General features: G+C 31.9%; 1 protein-coding gene across 1 annotated transcript in view; it reads left to right on the top strand.

Moving 5' to 3' along the window:
• Positions 1-16393, top strand: part of LOC115889577 (hydrocephalus-inducing protein-like) — a 220623-nt gene that overhangs the window by 141415 nt on the left and 62815 nt on the right. Inside the window, exons 33-37 of the mRNA XM_030909629.1 lie at positions 2252-2778; positions 5954-6138; positions 8378-8623; positions 13577-13728; positions 16025-16102. Of these exons, the coding sequence (XP_030765489.1) occupies positions 2252-2778; positions 5954-6138; positions 8378-8623; positions 13577-13728; positions 16025-16102 (1188 nt within the window). The remainder of the gene's footprint in view (positions 1-2251; positions 2779-5953; positions 6139-8377; positions 8624-13576; positions 13729-16024; positions 16103-16393) is intronic.

The following is a 16393-nucleotide window of genomic DNA, read 5'->3' on the forward strand; positions in this document are numbered from 1 at the left end:
AAATAAGTTAAAATAAGTACCTACATTTTTTAACCATCAGTTTTTGTCAACTGCCCAATTGCAAAAACAAAGTGAATATCCAAGCAAAGAAGACTTTACGAGAATCATGACCCTGAACCATTTTCAAGTCTAGTTTTAATCCTAAAACAAAAGTAAAATAGGTATATTAATTAAGTTTCTATCTGGTTACTATAAACCAACTGATAAATATAACATACTTACTTTTATTTTACCGGGTGTCTTTAACATATCTATCAGAGAAAGAGGGTACCAATACATATAAAAAATAGATGATACTGGCTCCCGCAGCAAATAAAATAACAAATAGTATAACCTAAAATTATAAGTAACAAAATATAAATACCTACCTGAAACATTTGAATTTGTTCCCTATCCATATCCATAAATCAATAAAATGGAGAGGTTAGAAAAAAAGGTAAATCACCAAAAGAAAAATTAACAAACATGACGAATAATTCTATCAATATAACTAGAATATTTTGATTGTTTTCTAACATTAAGATTCTTTCAACCACTGTAAGTATTTTTGAAAGAAACTTTGTCATTTTCATTTGATATATTTATTCTGGATAATATAATATTTTATTATCATAAACTATATAATACGTACTAAACTCAAACTTATAGTAGGTACTACAGTTTGTTGAACATTTCTTTGATAGTCCGACGTTGTACTTTCCCCGATGGCGTCATAGGAATATTGCTCACAACTAAAATACCACTCCTGAGTCTGTGACTATTTGATACACGTTCATTTATATAATCCAACAACTCTTTGACGTCAACCTTAGAGTTAGGCTTCAAAACAGCCAAAGCTCCTGGATGGTTATCTACCAGATGCTTCACACCAAATACCACAGCTTGTGCCACTGCGGAATGTGAAAGCATGACGTTTTCAATGACACTGGAAATCATCTGACTGGTTTGGTATTTAAAGGTTTCGTTAATTCATCCAGTCACGTAGATGTAGTGGTCCCGGTCATAAAAACCAAAGTCTCCAAGTTTCAGAAAACCATCTGCATCGAAAGCGTTACTTGTTTCGAGGTTATGGTAGCCAGACATTAAGAAAGAGTTACCTAATAAAATTAACATTCTTTCAACCATTGTCAGTATATTTGAAACAAATTTTGTTATTTTCATTTGATATGTTTATTCATCATGACAACCAAGATGACAACATCATGACAATTATTGTCATGATGTTGTCATCTTGGTTGTCATGATGGCGAAAGGTGATTGTTATGGCGATTGTTCTAATTTCTATTTAGAAATTACGTTTTATATGGCTGCTTCTTTCTCCCTTGTTATATTAGAATGAGATAGTGGGCCCAATAGACGCAATGCGCAGATCAACATAAATAGAACCAAATTTTGCGTTCTGAGTTGCGCTACGGGAACGTTGTCCCTCTTTTTGCCATTTAATTTACCAGTCTCTTTTTTATTTATTTATCTATGTACAAATGGTATTTCACACATGTCATCATGTCAAAAGTCAAAGTAAAAAAGTAGCCCTGGCAACATTGCGACGTGCATTCGTCAAATACTAAACAACGCCAACAGACAACAACTACAAGTGCACGCCAACTTTTATTCATTTTCCTTATACATGATAAAAAATATAATTTTATATAAAGATCATACCAAATAAACTTTTAGTCCCGTAATTATATACGTAACATATTTTCTTTTAAACAAAATATTTTAGGAAACAAAAGGCAATTAATTATAAATATATAAAGAGTTATTGTTTACATCAAGAAAACTCACCTCCTTAACAGGATTTAAGGGATATGAAGGGCTATTACTACCGCTTTCCCGTTCTAAATATTCTAATAAGGTTGCGATGAGTTTTTGGCAACAGATATTAAGCTATCTTTTACATTTCGCACTAAAAGAGGTTCTAAAAATAACAATGTTCGACTGCAAGGTCTGCTAGTAAAAATGTTTAAGCTTAAAGTATCACAACACAATTCATTTAAACCAAAAACTCGTAATAAAAAACTAAGGTCTCAAAACGAATGACAATGTCAGGAAATAAATAAAAAAATGTGGCAACTTGACATTTTTACAGCAGAGCTACCACCTGAATCTCCAGAGGGAAATTTGAATTCCAGTTAGTCAGTCCGGTGCCGAATAGCTCCATAGCTGGCAATAATGAATTTAAAAATCGCGCCCTCGACTACGTAACTAAAAGTTTAATTGGTATCGCTAATATAATTCTTATTTCCAGTTGGAGCAAACCCCGAGAAATGTCAGACTTACAGTTGTAAAATGCTGCTCCGAAATCCACTATCTACAGAAGCCGACGTAACTGTTTCATTCAATAACGATTTCTTTTTTGCTGACCTGACCAGCGTAACAATACCACCAAAAGATAAACGAAATATGAAAATTTCTATTAAGCCGAACAAAATAGGCTCGGTAACATCGAATCTTTATATCTCTATAGGAAACAACCCCGTTGTGCGAGAGTTTGCGCTAGTCTGTACGGCATGTAAACTGGAGTTTAATATAGCGCCGAAAACGATTGCTTTTGACAAAGTACCGTTAACTTACTATGCTAAAAGAGTGATAAAACTGACAAACTCTTCGCCGATAAATTTAAGATGGCAAATGGACGAGTACAAATGGGCAGCGGATATTCTATGTATTCCCGAAGTGTCGGGTTTTATCGGTATATTTTCAGTCAATGACGTTGTTTTCCGATTTCATCCTAAAGAAGAAATCTCATTTCCCAAGAAGCAAGTATTAATTAAGGTAATATACGTTTTATATGCATTTCTTAGAGTAGTCGAAAAATTTCCGAAAAAAAGTCCGAAACTTTCCACAACAGTTTTGCCGGAAATCTTCCACCGAATTTCTTGTGAAAACCTTTCGTATTCCTTCAGCTTTGAAATTTCCCAGGTCTTGTAAGAATTCATCAATTTCTTTCTTCTAAATTGAATCTACTACATATCATGCTATATTATGTTTATTAATTAAAAATTAAAAAAAAAATCAAATTTTCAAAATCGCAAAACATTTTCCGATGCACGGCATCAATCATATCGACATTGACATTAAAGTCTATAAACCTGATAGTACGAGAGCTAGCAACGTTGGAAAAACAAGTATTTTAAGACGTCTGGCTCTTTGATATATCTTTTACTATGCTCTCTAGAACAGCATGCGGCCCGTCTGGCTGTCGGTAAACGTAGCGTCGGTGTAGCATTGAAAGAGGATCCTATGTTTTTATTAGTCCTATAAATTCTAGTACTGAATATTAATCGAACATGTCTCCATAGCGCAGTGCGTAGAGTTTCCGACCACGAGCCGATGATTCAGAGTTCGAATCCCGGGTCAGGGCAAAAGACTTTTTTATTTTATTTTCGTTTATATTCTGATAGTAAAGTATTAAATATTTTTTTTTAATTACCAGAATTATTTAATACTTTACTATCAGAATATAAACGAAAATAAAATAAAAAAGTCTTTGATCTGACCCGGATTCGAACTCTGAATCATCGGTTCGTGGTCGGAAACCCTACGCACTGCGCTATGGAGACATGTTCGATTTATATTCAATACTAGAATTTATAGGACTAAATTAATAAAAAATATAGGACCTTCTTTCGATGCGCAGTAGTGAACGGAACGGGTATCGGCAGCCAGACGGGCCGCATGCTGTTCCAGAGAGCATAGTAAAAGATATATCAAAGAGCCAGACGTCTTAAAATACTTTCTCGAAAACGTTGCTAGCTCTTAGACTATGACTAAATGAAATTTTGGCAAAAATGTTTAAATTTCTTGTATAATTTAAAATACCGAGCAGCTCTTCATTTTACTTTATAGAGCAAATGATTGTAACAGATATTTTATTTAGATTAAAGCTGCAAAAATTAGTTTAAACCGAATTTTATTATCGCTATGTTGGTCACATTACGCCGTGTTCGGCAATGTTGTCCTTGTATTATTTGACAATGATCCTAATGTCAGTCATTATTTTGTATAATATCGTGATGTTGTTGAATCAATTCTCGTTTTTTTGCCTATTTTCGTAGTCCTTTCTTAAAACTTGCACTTTTAAGCACAAACAGTTCTTTTATGAACTAAATTTTTGAGTTTTTGTATTGCATTTCTTGAAATTGTGTGTTGAAAATATACCGAAGCATTTAAACAGTCGAAGCAAAGAGCTTGTAGCTTCCCTGAAAAACAATTTGAACGAGAACGTGACAATAAAGGTCCTTTATTACCCTTGCTGCAGTCAGAGAAGTAAGTGTGATTGATAAGCACATTATACCACTTTCAAAGTTAGTTTTTATTAAGTTCTGTGATTATTAGTTTGTGAATTAATAGCACCCTCTTACTTGTTATTACCACTTATGGCGTTGTAAGATGTACATCAATAGATAAATATATAAATAACCCATAGTAACGCTTATAATAATCTTCATAATGGACTAGTTTGTGCCAATATATATAAATAAGCCAATATATATATAAGTAAAATAAGCTATAGAACGCATAAATCAATTAATTACTAAAATATTAGTTACTAAATTAAAAATAAAATGTAAAACTCTTTAAAAAATTATATAATAAATATACTATTTGTCAATTTTAAATTAAGGGTGTATTCCGTTGCTTACCTTGGTTATGGTTTTATGTTCCATTTCTATCGGTTTTTCTGAAAGTTTTCGTATTACGGAATATGGTTCCTGAAAAATTCGGTTATAACTATAACCAAAACTAGCCCGAGAAGGTTGGTCTTTCTGGTTTTGTTTGCCAATCAATGTCATTTATGTGACAGAAATCAAGCAAATATTGGAAGTTCGAGTGAAATTCTCATTTCATTTCTAAATTTTGTAATAATATTTTGTATTTACATCCAAAAGCAATGGAAGTAGGCAGTAAAGGTAAATAAATTTCATTAACTAAATAGAATGACTTTTTAGGACCATTTAAACTTCTCATGCAGCCATTCGTCAACATTTGACGTTTCCAGTATTTTATCAAACCGTTCCGTATCAAACCGATGTTTTCAGGAACCGCTCTTCACCGTAGTTTACCGGTCTGGTTCGCCTGGTTTTGCAACGGAATACAGCCTAAGATTCATCCCATAAATCCATTACAATCCGGCTGCACTGTCACCATCATTGTCACTCAAAGTTGATCACGTGCATCGGAAATTGTTTTGCGATTACCGTAGACGCGTTTCTGGGGTCGAAATATACTACTTCTAAAAATATTTGCACTTATTTAAAACTCACCCTGTATATTTCATCATCATCATTATTGTCCAGCCTTTTATGTTGACCACTGCTGCACATAGGTCTCCCGTAACAGTGCCCAAGTATTTCGATTTTGAGCTGCTTGTATTCAATTTGTCTCCTCTCACTTAGGTCGTCTGTCCACGTGATTGGTGGCCGCCCTCGATTTCAGTACGCCTCGTCTCGTGATCTCCATTTCTTTGTCCATCGTCCATCGGAAATTCATGCCACGTGACCGACATAGTTCCTAATTTATCCTGGTCACAGCATCGGTTACATCACCACGTTTTCTTATTATGTTGTTGGCAATCTGGTCTCTCAGAGACACTCCCAACATTGCTCTCTCCATCTTACGCTTAAAGGTCTTTCTCTTTAGACATATCGAGATGTTTGATGCAAAAAAAGTTTTCCATAAGCAACCCAATTCTCCTATTCAAAGTTCATGTGTTTGTAATATTAAGTTTTATTCATGACCCAGGTAATGATAAGAGAGAGAACCTGTTGTTCTATTGGAGTGTTGTTTACCGTCAATTGCTCATTACAGGGTTTGTCATTTTCCGATTATATTTTTTTTTACCTGAGGTTAAATATTATCATTAATTTTTTATGCAATATAATAAACAATATACATATGAACAAAATTAATAATTCAATACCAAGAATAACAATACATTTCTTTTCAGATATTTGACGTAAACAGTGAAAACATAGAACCATTCCACGTGGAAACGATATCGATACACGGCGATTCAGTAGAATACGCTTTAGAATTTGATAAATTAATAGACTATGGAGAAATAAAAGGAGGAATTGAACATAAGTTGAACTTCCATATTACAAATAAAAGCAAATGCGAGATAGCAATTAAGTATAACTATATTGCGTATAGAGTGCAACCTTTAATATCGGAACAGTTAATTGTAACGATCTATTCCGATTAGCGAATCGTTTGTATTATGCAAAAAAAAATTGTGTGGTTATTTAGTTATAATAATACATATTATTATAATGATAATTATATGATACATAATTAAAAAATAACTTTAATCTGTTTTCTACAAATATAAAATTTTACCTTGTAAAAATAATAAAAATCAAATGAAATCATCTAACACAGAAAAAATTGCACATCACCCCATAACCATCTATCCCACATTGTTTTTGGAGTGATCTTTTGTTGACGAACTACAGCAAAATAAAACACTAATTCACCGCAATACACCAAAACACTTTTAGTTTTGCACTGGATGCGCGTTTCACTAACCATATTAGCATCATCATCAGATGATTAAAACTAAACTAATATCTAGCCGAGTAGACGACCGAGTAGACGTGGCAAAACTAGTAAAGCGAGTCAAAACCAACCGTAACAATTAATTACCAAGAGCAATAGGAACGAAGAACTGGAGGAAATTAGACCATTGTCTCTGTTCATACTATCTTTACAGCTATTAATTTTGACGCTCTCATATGCAATTGCTTGTAATTTGAGACTTGTTTAATTAATTTTAAATTATTAATATCTACATAATGTTCTTTATCAACAATATGTTGAGCAACACAAAATTTATCCGGACTAACATATTTTGTCAGAGTCATATGTTCTTTAAATCTTGTTAATATCGATCTTCTAGTTTACCCAACATATTTCTGATTACAGTCTTTACATGATATTTCATAAATACCCCACCTTTCCAGTGGAGGTGTTTTATCTTTAAGATTGTTATACAATAATTGTAGTAATTTATTATTAGCACTATACACAAGTTTATAACTGACATTCTTAAAAATTCTTTTTAAACTACGGGATTGTTCTCTATCAAACGGTATTGAAAAATATTCTGACGTATATTTCTCCACTTGAAAAGTCGAATTTGGAGAAATCAGAAACTTATACCTACGTTTTCTAATTATTTTATCAACTAGTGAAGGAGAATATCCATTACACTCAGCTACATTCCTAATGTAATCTCTTTCTATTTCATATTTTTCGTTAGTAAGTGGAAAGCTAAGTAACTATGAACTAAGAAATTTAAACTAGACATCTTAAGGTGGGTATTCACTTGCAACAAAACACTCCGAACGAACCAAACGCGCCGCGCACGCTGTAACAAGTTTGTGTAGTTAGTACGTTGCGCCGAACCGAACCGAACGCGCCAAACATTTTCCGAAGCTTGGCGGTAAACGGGATTTGCTCAAAAGAATTTGTTCGTTGGCCGGTGTTCAGTTGATACGGCAGTTTTGAACGTTCGTTGTGTTTGGGGTGTTTTTAAACTGTACCTAGCTATGGAGTGGAACAGAGAAAAGTGTTTAGAGTTAATTGATGATTTTGAAAGGCGACCTATTTTATTAAATTAATTATTAAATTAATTAAATTCTTCTTATGCATATAATCTAGGTCACTAAGTAAGGCCATATTATATTGACAGCGCCAAAAGAGGCGTCTTGCCCACATTTTTCGTTCTTTCCTTTTTTTCCCTTTTTTGATACCCGCTAATGCCTCTATAATTAAAAAAGCACCAGCGGCTATGGTAATATCAGATGCATCCTTATCGACAAACACACTAACACTGATTACTGGTGGGAACGCAGCGAACACCGCAAACAGGCGGAACGCTCCGCGCAAAATGTTTTGTTGCAGGTCGTTCAGAGCGCTCCCGGAAAATGTTTTGTTGCAGATTGTTTGGAGTGCGCGGCGCGTTTGGTTTGTTCGGAGTGTTTTGATGCAAGTGAATACGCACCTTTATGTTCAACACTGTGATTTGCATAGGAATATACATTAGGAATATATTATCTGCGTGTAGGGGTATTTTTTTATAGATGGTCAAATTCCAGGCAATTATAAGTATTTCTAATACTAAGCACATGCGTAGTTGACAAGTCTTTAGAGGAACGTTCCGATTATGGAGGTAGCGTTCCAACCCAAACCCAAACCCTTAACCCAAAAGCCTAATATTTAACCCAACTTATAGATTTTAAGGGGGGTTTGGGCTCCATGGGCCCCCTCTGTATCCGCCATTGGATGTTCTGATTAACATGAGTTCCGATTAAAGAGATTGCACTATATTAATACCGTATATTTTGCCAAAATCTATTTTTCTAAATAGATTTGAAGTTCCAAATAATCCATTAGAGGAAAACAATTTTGTTAGAGAGTATTTTAAAGTGTCCCCGGCGAGTTTAACTTTAGGAGCCCAGAAAACTGAAGCTCTGGTCACGGTGTTTCATCCAAAAAGTAACTTTACTGTTGAAAATTTATTTATACTAATGATAAACCTTGGCGAAAATATGGAGTCTAGTGATATTATTAAATCGTACAAAGTTTACATAAACGCTTCTGTATTTATGCCAGTGTAAGCATGTAAATATTAATAAATATTTGAAAATGTAGAGGACTTTGCACACAATCTGTTCAATATAAATCTCAATGTGTTTCGATATTTTGAGATGTACTTTTTGTGAAAACATTTTCCACTTCCTGGCACTTCGGTTTAACCGGAAGTGGTTACCAATTTGCATATTATGCATTGAACCTTAGATTAAGAATAAAAACCGTAAAATACAACAGCCTATAAGGTATAAAATGTATATTTTATATTTTTTTATTCTACAGTTAATTTTTAGTTTATAGCAACTGTTAAAATTGCCTTATCGGTATCTATCAAAAATAGTAGATAAAATAGTACTTTAACCCCAAGGGTAGATTAAATGATACTTTAACAGCGAGAATAGGTTAAAAACTTTATTTCTTTTTGCACGTTTTTTAATTGCTTTCATAAGTTATTCGGGATTTAAATGGATGTAGTCGGGATATGGCGTTTGTCGCCTGAGCCTGAATATCTGTTGGTAATTTACTTATTTCGTTTTGGGCCATTTCTGGCTCCAATTCAATCAGCAATCGACACGAAAGAGAATTAAGAAATTTAACTCAAAACTGACAACTAAAGACACAGCTTTATTTATTTGTCAAATTACATAGAAACCAACACCAACCCAGCACAATATTTTTTCTACTTGTAATAAATTCCTTGAAATAATAATTTCTGAATATTTTTTAAAACGTAACTCGCTATGGAAAAAAATATTGTTTTATACACGACGATAAAATTGCATTATCGTCCCCCGAAAAATAAAATACCATTTTATCGTCTTGTATAAATAAATAACAGTTAAATATTATAGTACAGTTATAGTAGGTAGTATGTCCTCTTGATCACTAAAAATAACATTCTTGTTTTATTCACAACGAAGTTACAAGGCGATCAAAAGAACCGTGAATTGCTTCGAGAAAAAGATTGCAGTGTCCCTAGATATACAAAATATGTTTGGCATTTAATGTAGAGTTTAAAAATCAAGAAATATATAAGGTATTTTATTTAAAGTAAATAAGTTTATAGCCACTTGTGGTTAAACCGGATAACAGAAAGTGGAAACTACAGTTCATACCAAGTAAACTTTTAGTCACGTTAAGCTTGATTTTCATGCATCCGTTGTCCGACGATACGTTGATACGATATTAATTTTATTGGTAGAATTTAAAGACTTTGATTGGTTAGAAAATAATGCAGTTTTTAAATTTATTGCGTTTTCATGTCTCCGTTTATCGGATGTGCGTTGGTGTTATTTTACATTTTCGTTTCCATACGATTTTGCTATTTTACTTATATTTTTATTATGGTTAGATTAAAATTGTTAAAAAAGTGTCAAAACGTCCGTTATCGTATGAACGGGTCCGTTGACGGGCTGAAGTAAAATATTTACGGATGAAAAGTGGCGCGAAAACGCTATGACCAATCAGAGCACCGGACCATCGTATCAACGTATAACCGATGCATGAAAATCAAGCTTCATAGGCCAGTCAATCTGGAGGTTGAGGTAGGAAAAAATTAGTAACCAACCGATATCAACGGGAATGTGTAGATAATGATCTCCTATTTAACCACTCAAAAGTCCCATTAGGTCTCAGTGGGGGAAGTTTGAAAAAAAACGCCGCCATCTTGGATTTTTTTGTTTTTTTTTCAAATATCTCCGTTTGCATAACTTTTTTCGAAAAAACTAAAGATATGTTTTTTTAGAGAATTAAATTTGGAATATTTTACTTTCAATCATTTTTTTCTAAAATCAATATTAATAGAGATAGAGCAATTTTTTTCTATACGTTTTATAAATTTTCCAGTTTTTTTAAACCAATCAGCTATAATTTTTGCGTTAACAGTATAATGTTAATATGGATAAACCAAGTATAAATTTAAGCATTAAAACAATTAAAATTAACGTTTAAATATTATTTATTAAATAAAGTTATTGTTAAAAAAATTATTATTAAATTAAAACTATTAAATTATATTGATCTGATTGATTAATTTTTTGATCTTTCTTTTATCCATATTGTAGAGGATCTAACTTATTTTTTTACAATAACTTTATTTAATAAATAATATTTAAACGTTATTTTTAATTGTTTTAATGCTTAAATTACACTAACCTAACACTATACTGTTAACGTAAAAATTATACCTGATTGGTTTAAAAAAATTGGAAAGTTTATAAAACGTATAGTAAAAAATTGCTCTATCTCTATTACTATTTATTTTACAAAAAAAAATTATTGAAGGTAAAATATTCTAAATTTAATTCTCTACAAAAAATATATCTTTAGTTTTTTCGAAAAAGTTATGAAAACGGAGATATTTGAAAAAAACAAAAAAATCCAGGATGGCGGCGGTTTTTTTCAAACTTCCCCCACTGGGACCGAATGGGATTTTTGAGGGGTTAAATAAGAGATCATTATCTACTTAATCCCGTTGAGATCGGTTGGTTACTAATTTTTTCCACCTTTACATACAGGGTGGTCCGAATTGTATTCCGGAAACTTCGGCAGCATATTATGCAGATAAAAATAAGTAAATAAGTTCGTATAAATGTATGTCCTAAAATACTTGGTTCCGGAGATATATATCCGGGTGTAGAAGATTCTTTTTTATTATGATTTTTTCCAAATAATTTCTAAAGTAACGTCAATATTTGAATGAAAATTGGTGTCTGGAGTTTTTTGACATGAAAAATTTGATTTTGATGTCAATATGACTCCTACTTGTAAGGGGCGCCACCTACATGTGTTTTAACTGTTTTGAAGAGCAATAACTTTTCGTCTGTACCTGTATAAAACTGCTGAGGGAGACGTTTCATTTACCCGCTAGTAGTTATAAAAAGCATTTTTGGTAAACTCTGTCTCTAATAGTTTCTGAAAAATAAAATCAATTTTTTTAAAAAGGTCCGATTAAATTTATTTCTCCGAAACTAAAGTTCCAAAAAAATTCGTAATATATCTAGAAATTCACTTGCCCACTAATAGTTATAAAACGTATTTTTGGTAAACTCTGTCTCTAATAGTTTCTGAAAAATAAAATTAATTTTTTTAAAAATGTCCTATTAAATGTATATCTCCGAAACAAAAGTTCCAAGAAAATTCGAAATATATCTACAAATTCATTTACCCGCTAGTAGTTGTTATAAAAAGCATTTTTGGTAAACTCTGTCTCTAATAGTTTCTGAAAAATAAAATTAATTTTTTTAAAAAGGTCCGATTAAATTTATATCTCCGAAACTAAAGTTCCAAAAAAATTCGTAATATATCTAGAAATTCATTTACCCACTAGTAGTTATAAAAAGCATTTTTGGTAAACTCTGTTTTTGGAACTTTAGTTTTCTATCTAGAAATTCATTTACCCACTAGTAGTTAAAACGACGTTTTTTACGCAAAATAGGTCTCTTGGAAAAAATCGCTACGAGTAATGGTTCTGGAGATATTTGGAATCGAATTTATCAATACTTGTCATCATTGACATAAATTAACATGTTGACTAAATAGTTATTAGACTGAAATCATAAATTTGAAATGTTTTTGTGCCAAAAGTTCAACAGAAACTGTTTTATCATCATTTTTTCGCAGAAAAATTTATGTTTAATTTAAAAAAATAAATATTTCCCCAAATTTCTTATTTCAGTCAAATAACTAACTACTCGATGTGTTTATTTTTTGTCAATAATGACATGCAGTGACTATTTCTATTCTAAATATCTTGAGAACGGTTGCTCGTAGCGATTTTTACCAAGAGATATTTTTTACGTAAAAATTCACGGAAATGCATAATTTTTTACCCAGTAGTTTTATACAGGTAAGGACAAAAAGTTATTACTCTTCAAAACAGTTAAAACACATGTAGATGCCGTCCCCTACAAATAGGGCTCATATCGACATCAAAATCAAATTTCTCATGTCAAAAAACTTCTAGACATCAATTTTCATCCAAATATTGACGTTAATTCAGAAATTATTTAGAAAAAATCGAAATAAAAATGAAACTTCTACACCCTGTATTTCCGAAACTAAGCATTTTAGGACATACATTTATACAAACTTTTTTACTTATTTTTATCTGCAGAATATGCTGCCGAAGTTTCCGGAATACATTACCAACAATACAGTTCGGACCACCCTGTATAATACTCAGCTACGTTTACTGGCCTATTATTAAGCTTGACCGGCACAGCGTTGCCCACTTTTATATTTTTTCTTTTAATCAAAAGATTTGAGGAAACAAATTAACTATAAATATGTAAACAGTTAATATTTACATCAATAAAATTCACCTTCTTAACAGCACTTAAGGGACATAAAGGGCCATTACTACCACTTTCCCGTTCAACATATTCTAATAAAGTTGTGATTAGTTTTTTACGGCTATTAAGCTATCTTATAACCACTTCTCACTAAAAGAAGTTCTAAAAAGAACAATGTTCGACTGCATGGTCTGCTAGTAAACATTTTTAAACTTAATGTATCACTATTACACTCTTTATTTAAATCAAAAACTCGTACTACAAAACTAAAGTGTCAAAACGAATGACAATGTCAGGAAATAAATAAATAAATGCGGCAATTTGACATTTTTTACAGCAGAGCTTCCACCTGAATCGCTAGCGCGAAATTTAAATTCCAGTTAGTCAGCACGGCGCGCGGCGCTGCATGCGGTGGGCAACAATGAATTTAAAAATCGCGCCCTCGATTACGTAACTAAAAGTTTAATTGATATGAAATATATTAATAATAAAGTTGACTTGGAAATAACCTTAACTTTAAACATTCAGTTTTGTACGCAAAATTAGATCCTTAAAAACTTTTAATGAAGTGGTTGAGTGAACAACCCTGTTCCATATGAAGAGTCCTTTAACGAACAAAATTGTGTGAAAAACTCTGTATATAACAACTTATATTAATACTAAAATAACAAAGTATATTGTAGTTTTAAAGTTTGCCCTGCGTCTTATCTAAATTTTGGAAATGTCCAGCTGCTGAATAATAAAAGGATGAATATCACGCTAACCAACAAAGGAAAATTTCCATTCAGTTTTAATATGGTAAATTACGCGAAATTATTAACAGCAAAAATTAAAGGTAAGTATCATATCGCAACTTTGTTGTACCTTCCTAATTTGTTATACCGGGTGCGTCTCAAAACTATTTTATTTTTTCAGATAAAAAAACGAGATTTGGTACGTTAGTATATGACATAAACTAGAATTGATTGACGTATTCAATTGTTTTCGGTCACTTTCTGTTTTACCGGAAATGACTACAACTTTTGATTTTTAAATGGCACCCTCGGTATTTTTTTTACTTTATTCGATATAAAATGATACTCTGAATCGAACGACATATCATATGTCAACTTTTGACATGATCGCACACTTGGTATTTCGAGTCAAATTGTCGTTATGAACCGCAGGTGACAACTTCAAATAAACCATATGCGAAAATGCCAAATGTTGACATATATGATATGTTGACATATTATGACATATTATGTTGATATGTCATTCTATTCAGAATGTATTTTTCTATCAAAAAAAGTAAAAAAATACGGAGGGTGTCATTTAAAAATCAAAAGTTGTAGTCATTTCCGGTGAAACAGGAAGTGACCGAAAACAATTGATTATGTCAATCACTTCTAATTTGTGTCATATATTCTAACATACCAAATCTCGTTGTTTTAACTGAAAAAATAAAAAAGTTATAGGGGTGAGCCACTTTTTAGACGCACACGGTAAGTAATTACTTTTTTGTAAACATTGCTGCGTTAATCCAACGGAGACTCGCTTGTCAGCGGTGATTTACTAATAAACAAATTTGCCTGTCAGACAAAAAATGCTTAAAGTTTCGGGAAGTATATCTCTTCCTGTCGTCGGAAGCAAAAAAACACAAAGAACAAACAAAATAACATTTAAAAGAGAGAACACTTTTTTTTAAACAGATACGTCTATAAAAACCGTATACATTTTGTTTAAATCATGATACAAAGAAAACAAGGTATGATAATAATAATCGATAGCGGCTCCAATTTTGTTCAGTTTGCGCATATCACATGTGTCATCACTACGCCATACAAAAATATCCATATTGTTTAGTTGCCACTAATAAAAAAAAGCCTATAATAGGGAATAATTAGGACATGAAACCTCAAAAGTTATGTCAAATCATTGAGTTTGGCATTTGAAAAGTCATTTTCACATTAATTATGTGTTATCAGTTTGACGATTTGAAATTGCCGACCAACGGTGCTGATATCACCAGTGCCAATATCATACCTTCTTTTCTTTGTATCATATGTTAAAATGACATTATATCAAGTTAAACTTCAAAATTAACCTGATACTGATAATTACTACCTGATAACAATAATTATATTTAATGAGGTAAAACCAAAAAGCCTCAAACTTTCTGTATGATTATATTTTAATTTTGTTTTTAATTTTTATTTATGTTCTTTAAATTCAAAGACTCGATTTCCATACATTACTAACCTCTACAGATGCATGAGCAATACATTTATTTTTATGAGAGTGTACTAAAAAAAACCTCTTTTATTTTTCTTTAGACGCTATCGCTTCTTTCATAATAATTTTTGCGACGTTAAAATCTACTGTGTCCCATGAATGCTGACAAATCTTGGATTTGTGAAAATTGCCTTTTCTTAAATAATCTTTATGTTCTTTAATTCGAAAATTTAAGGGTCTACAGTACATCTGTCCGTTCTGTAGCTACGAAGTATTCTCTCGATGTTTTTCGTAAAAAATAGACGACGCGTCCCATCAATAAAAATTCAACAAATTTGCAAGTATCCAATAAAATGAGTGAGCGGAGCGATTTGCGGTGACGCACTCGTCAAATCGACGTATAAAATATATTGCTGTTTATTTAAATGTTTTTTGTCCGCATTCCTTTCATAGACACAGATCCAGCAGATGTACTGTAGATGTTTCGCCAATATAAAACTTATCACATTCACTTGATATTTTGTATATTACATTTTTTATTTGTTGTTCAGTGTTCATTGGTTTAGTGTGGGTTAAAATAGATATAGTAAACGCCACGAATGTTTGGGAGTGATTCATCGCTTGATGAAGTTAGAATCGACACGCGCGTTATCATTTTTACATTAAAAACGTAAATTTTTACCGCAGACAGAGAGATCTAGCAATTCTCTCTTGTTTTGTTTTTTGAAATGCCCCTTACCTACGAAGCTTTGAATAAATAACTCGGTTATTTTCAATTTATTTTAAAATGGTAAAGAGAAAATATGTTTCTTTTGACCAGATTTACCACCCCTTAAAATACTTCCGCTTATTTCGGGGACACCCTGTCCTAACCTAACCAAACCTATTATTTTAAATAAAAATAATTGTGTTTTCAGGAGATAAAGAGCAAAATAAGAAATCTAAAGGTAGTAAAACGAATGCTGGTGATAAAAGTACAAAGAATACAAAATCTGGTAAGTTTTCCATAGATAGAGAAGTATGATAGAATATTTATGTGGCGGATATAACTAACTTTTTTCTAACATATTTTACTTGTTTTTGTTATTAGCAAACTACTGGTTTTGGGTATATAATATATAAAAAAATGTTATAGGATTTTACGCAGAATCTAATACTAAAATTAAAAACAGGATGTTAGCAGTAAAGGCTCAAAAATAATAAATTGTTTATTTAACACTGCCTAGTACTATTCTGTTTGACATTTATTCCTAATTCTCAAAACATGACATAATCAACATGAAGAA

Source organism: Sitophilus oryzae, unplaced genomic scaffold, assembly GCF_002938485.1.
Source record: "Sitophilus oryzae breed Bouriz unplaced genomic scaffold, Soryzae_2.0 scaffold_815_pilon_pilon, whole genome shotgun sequence".
Taxonomy (NCBI): domain Eukaryota; kingdom Metazoa; phylum Arthropoda; class Insecta; order Coleoptera; family Curculionidae; genus Sitophilus; species Sitophilus oryzae.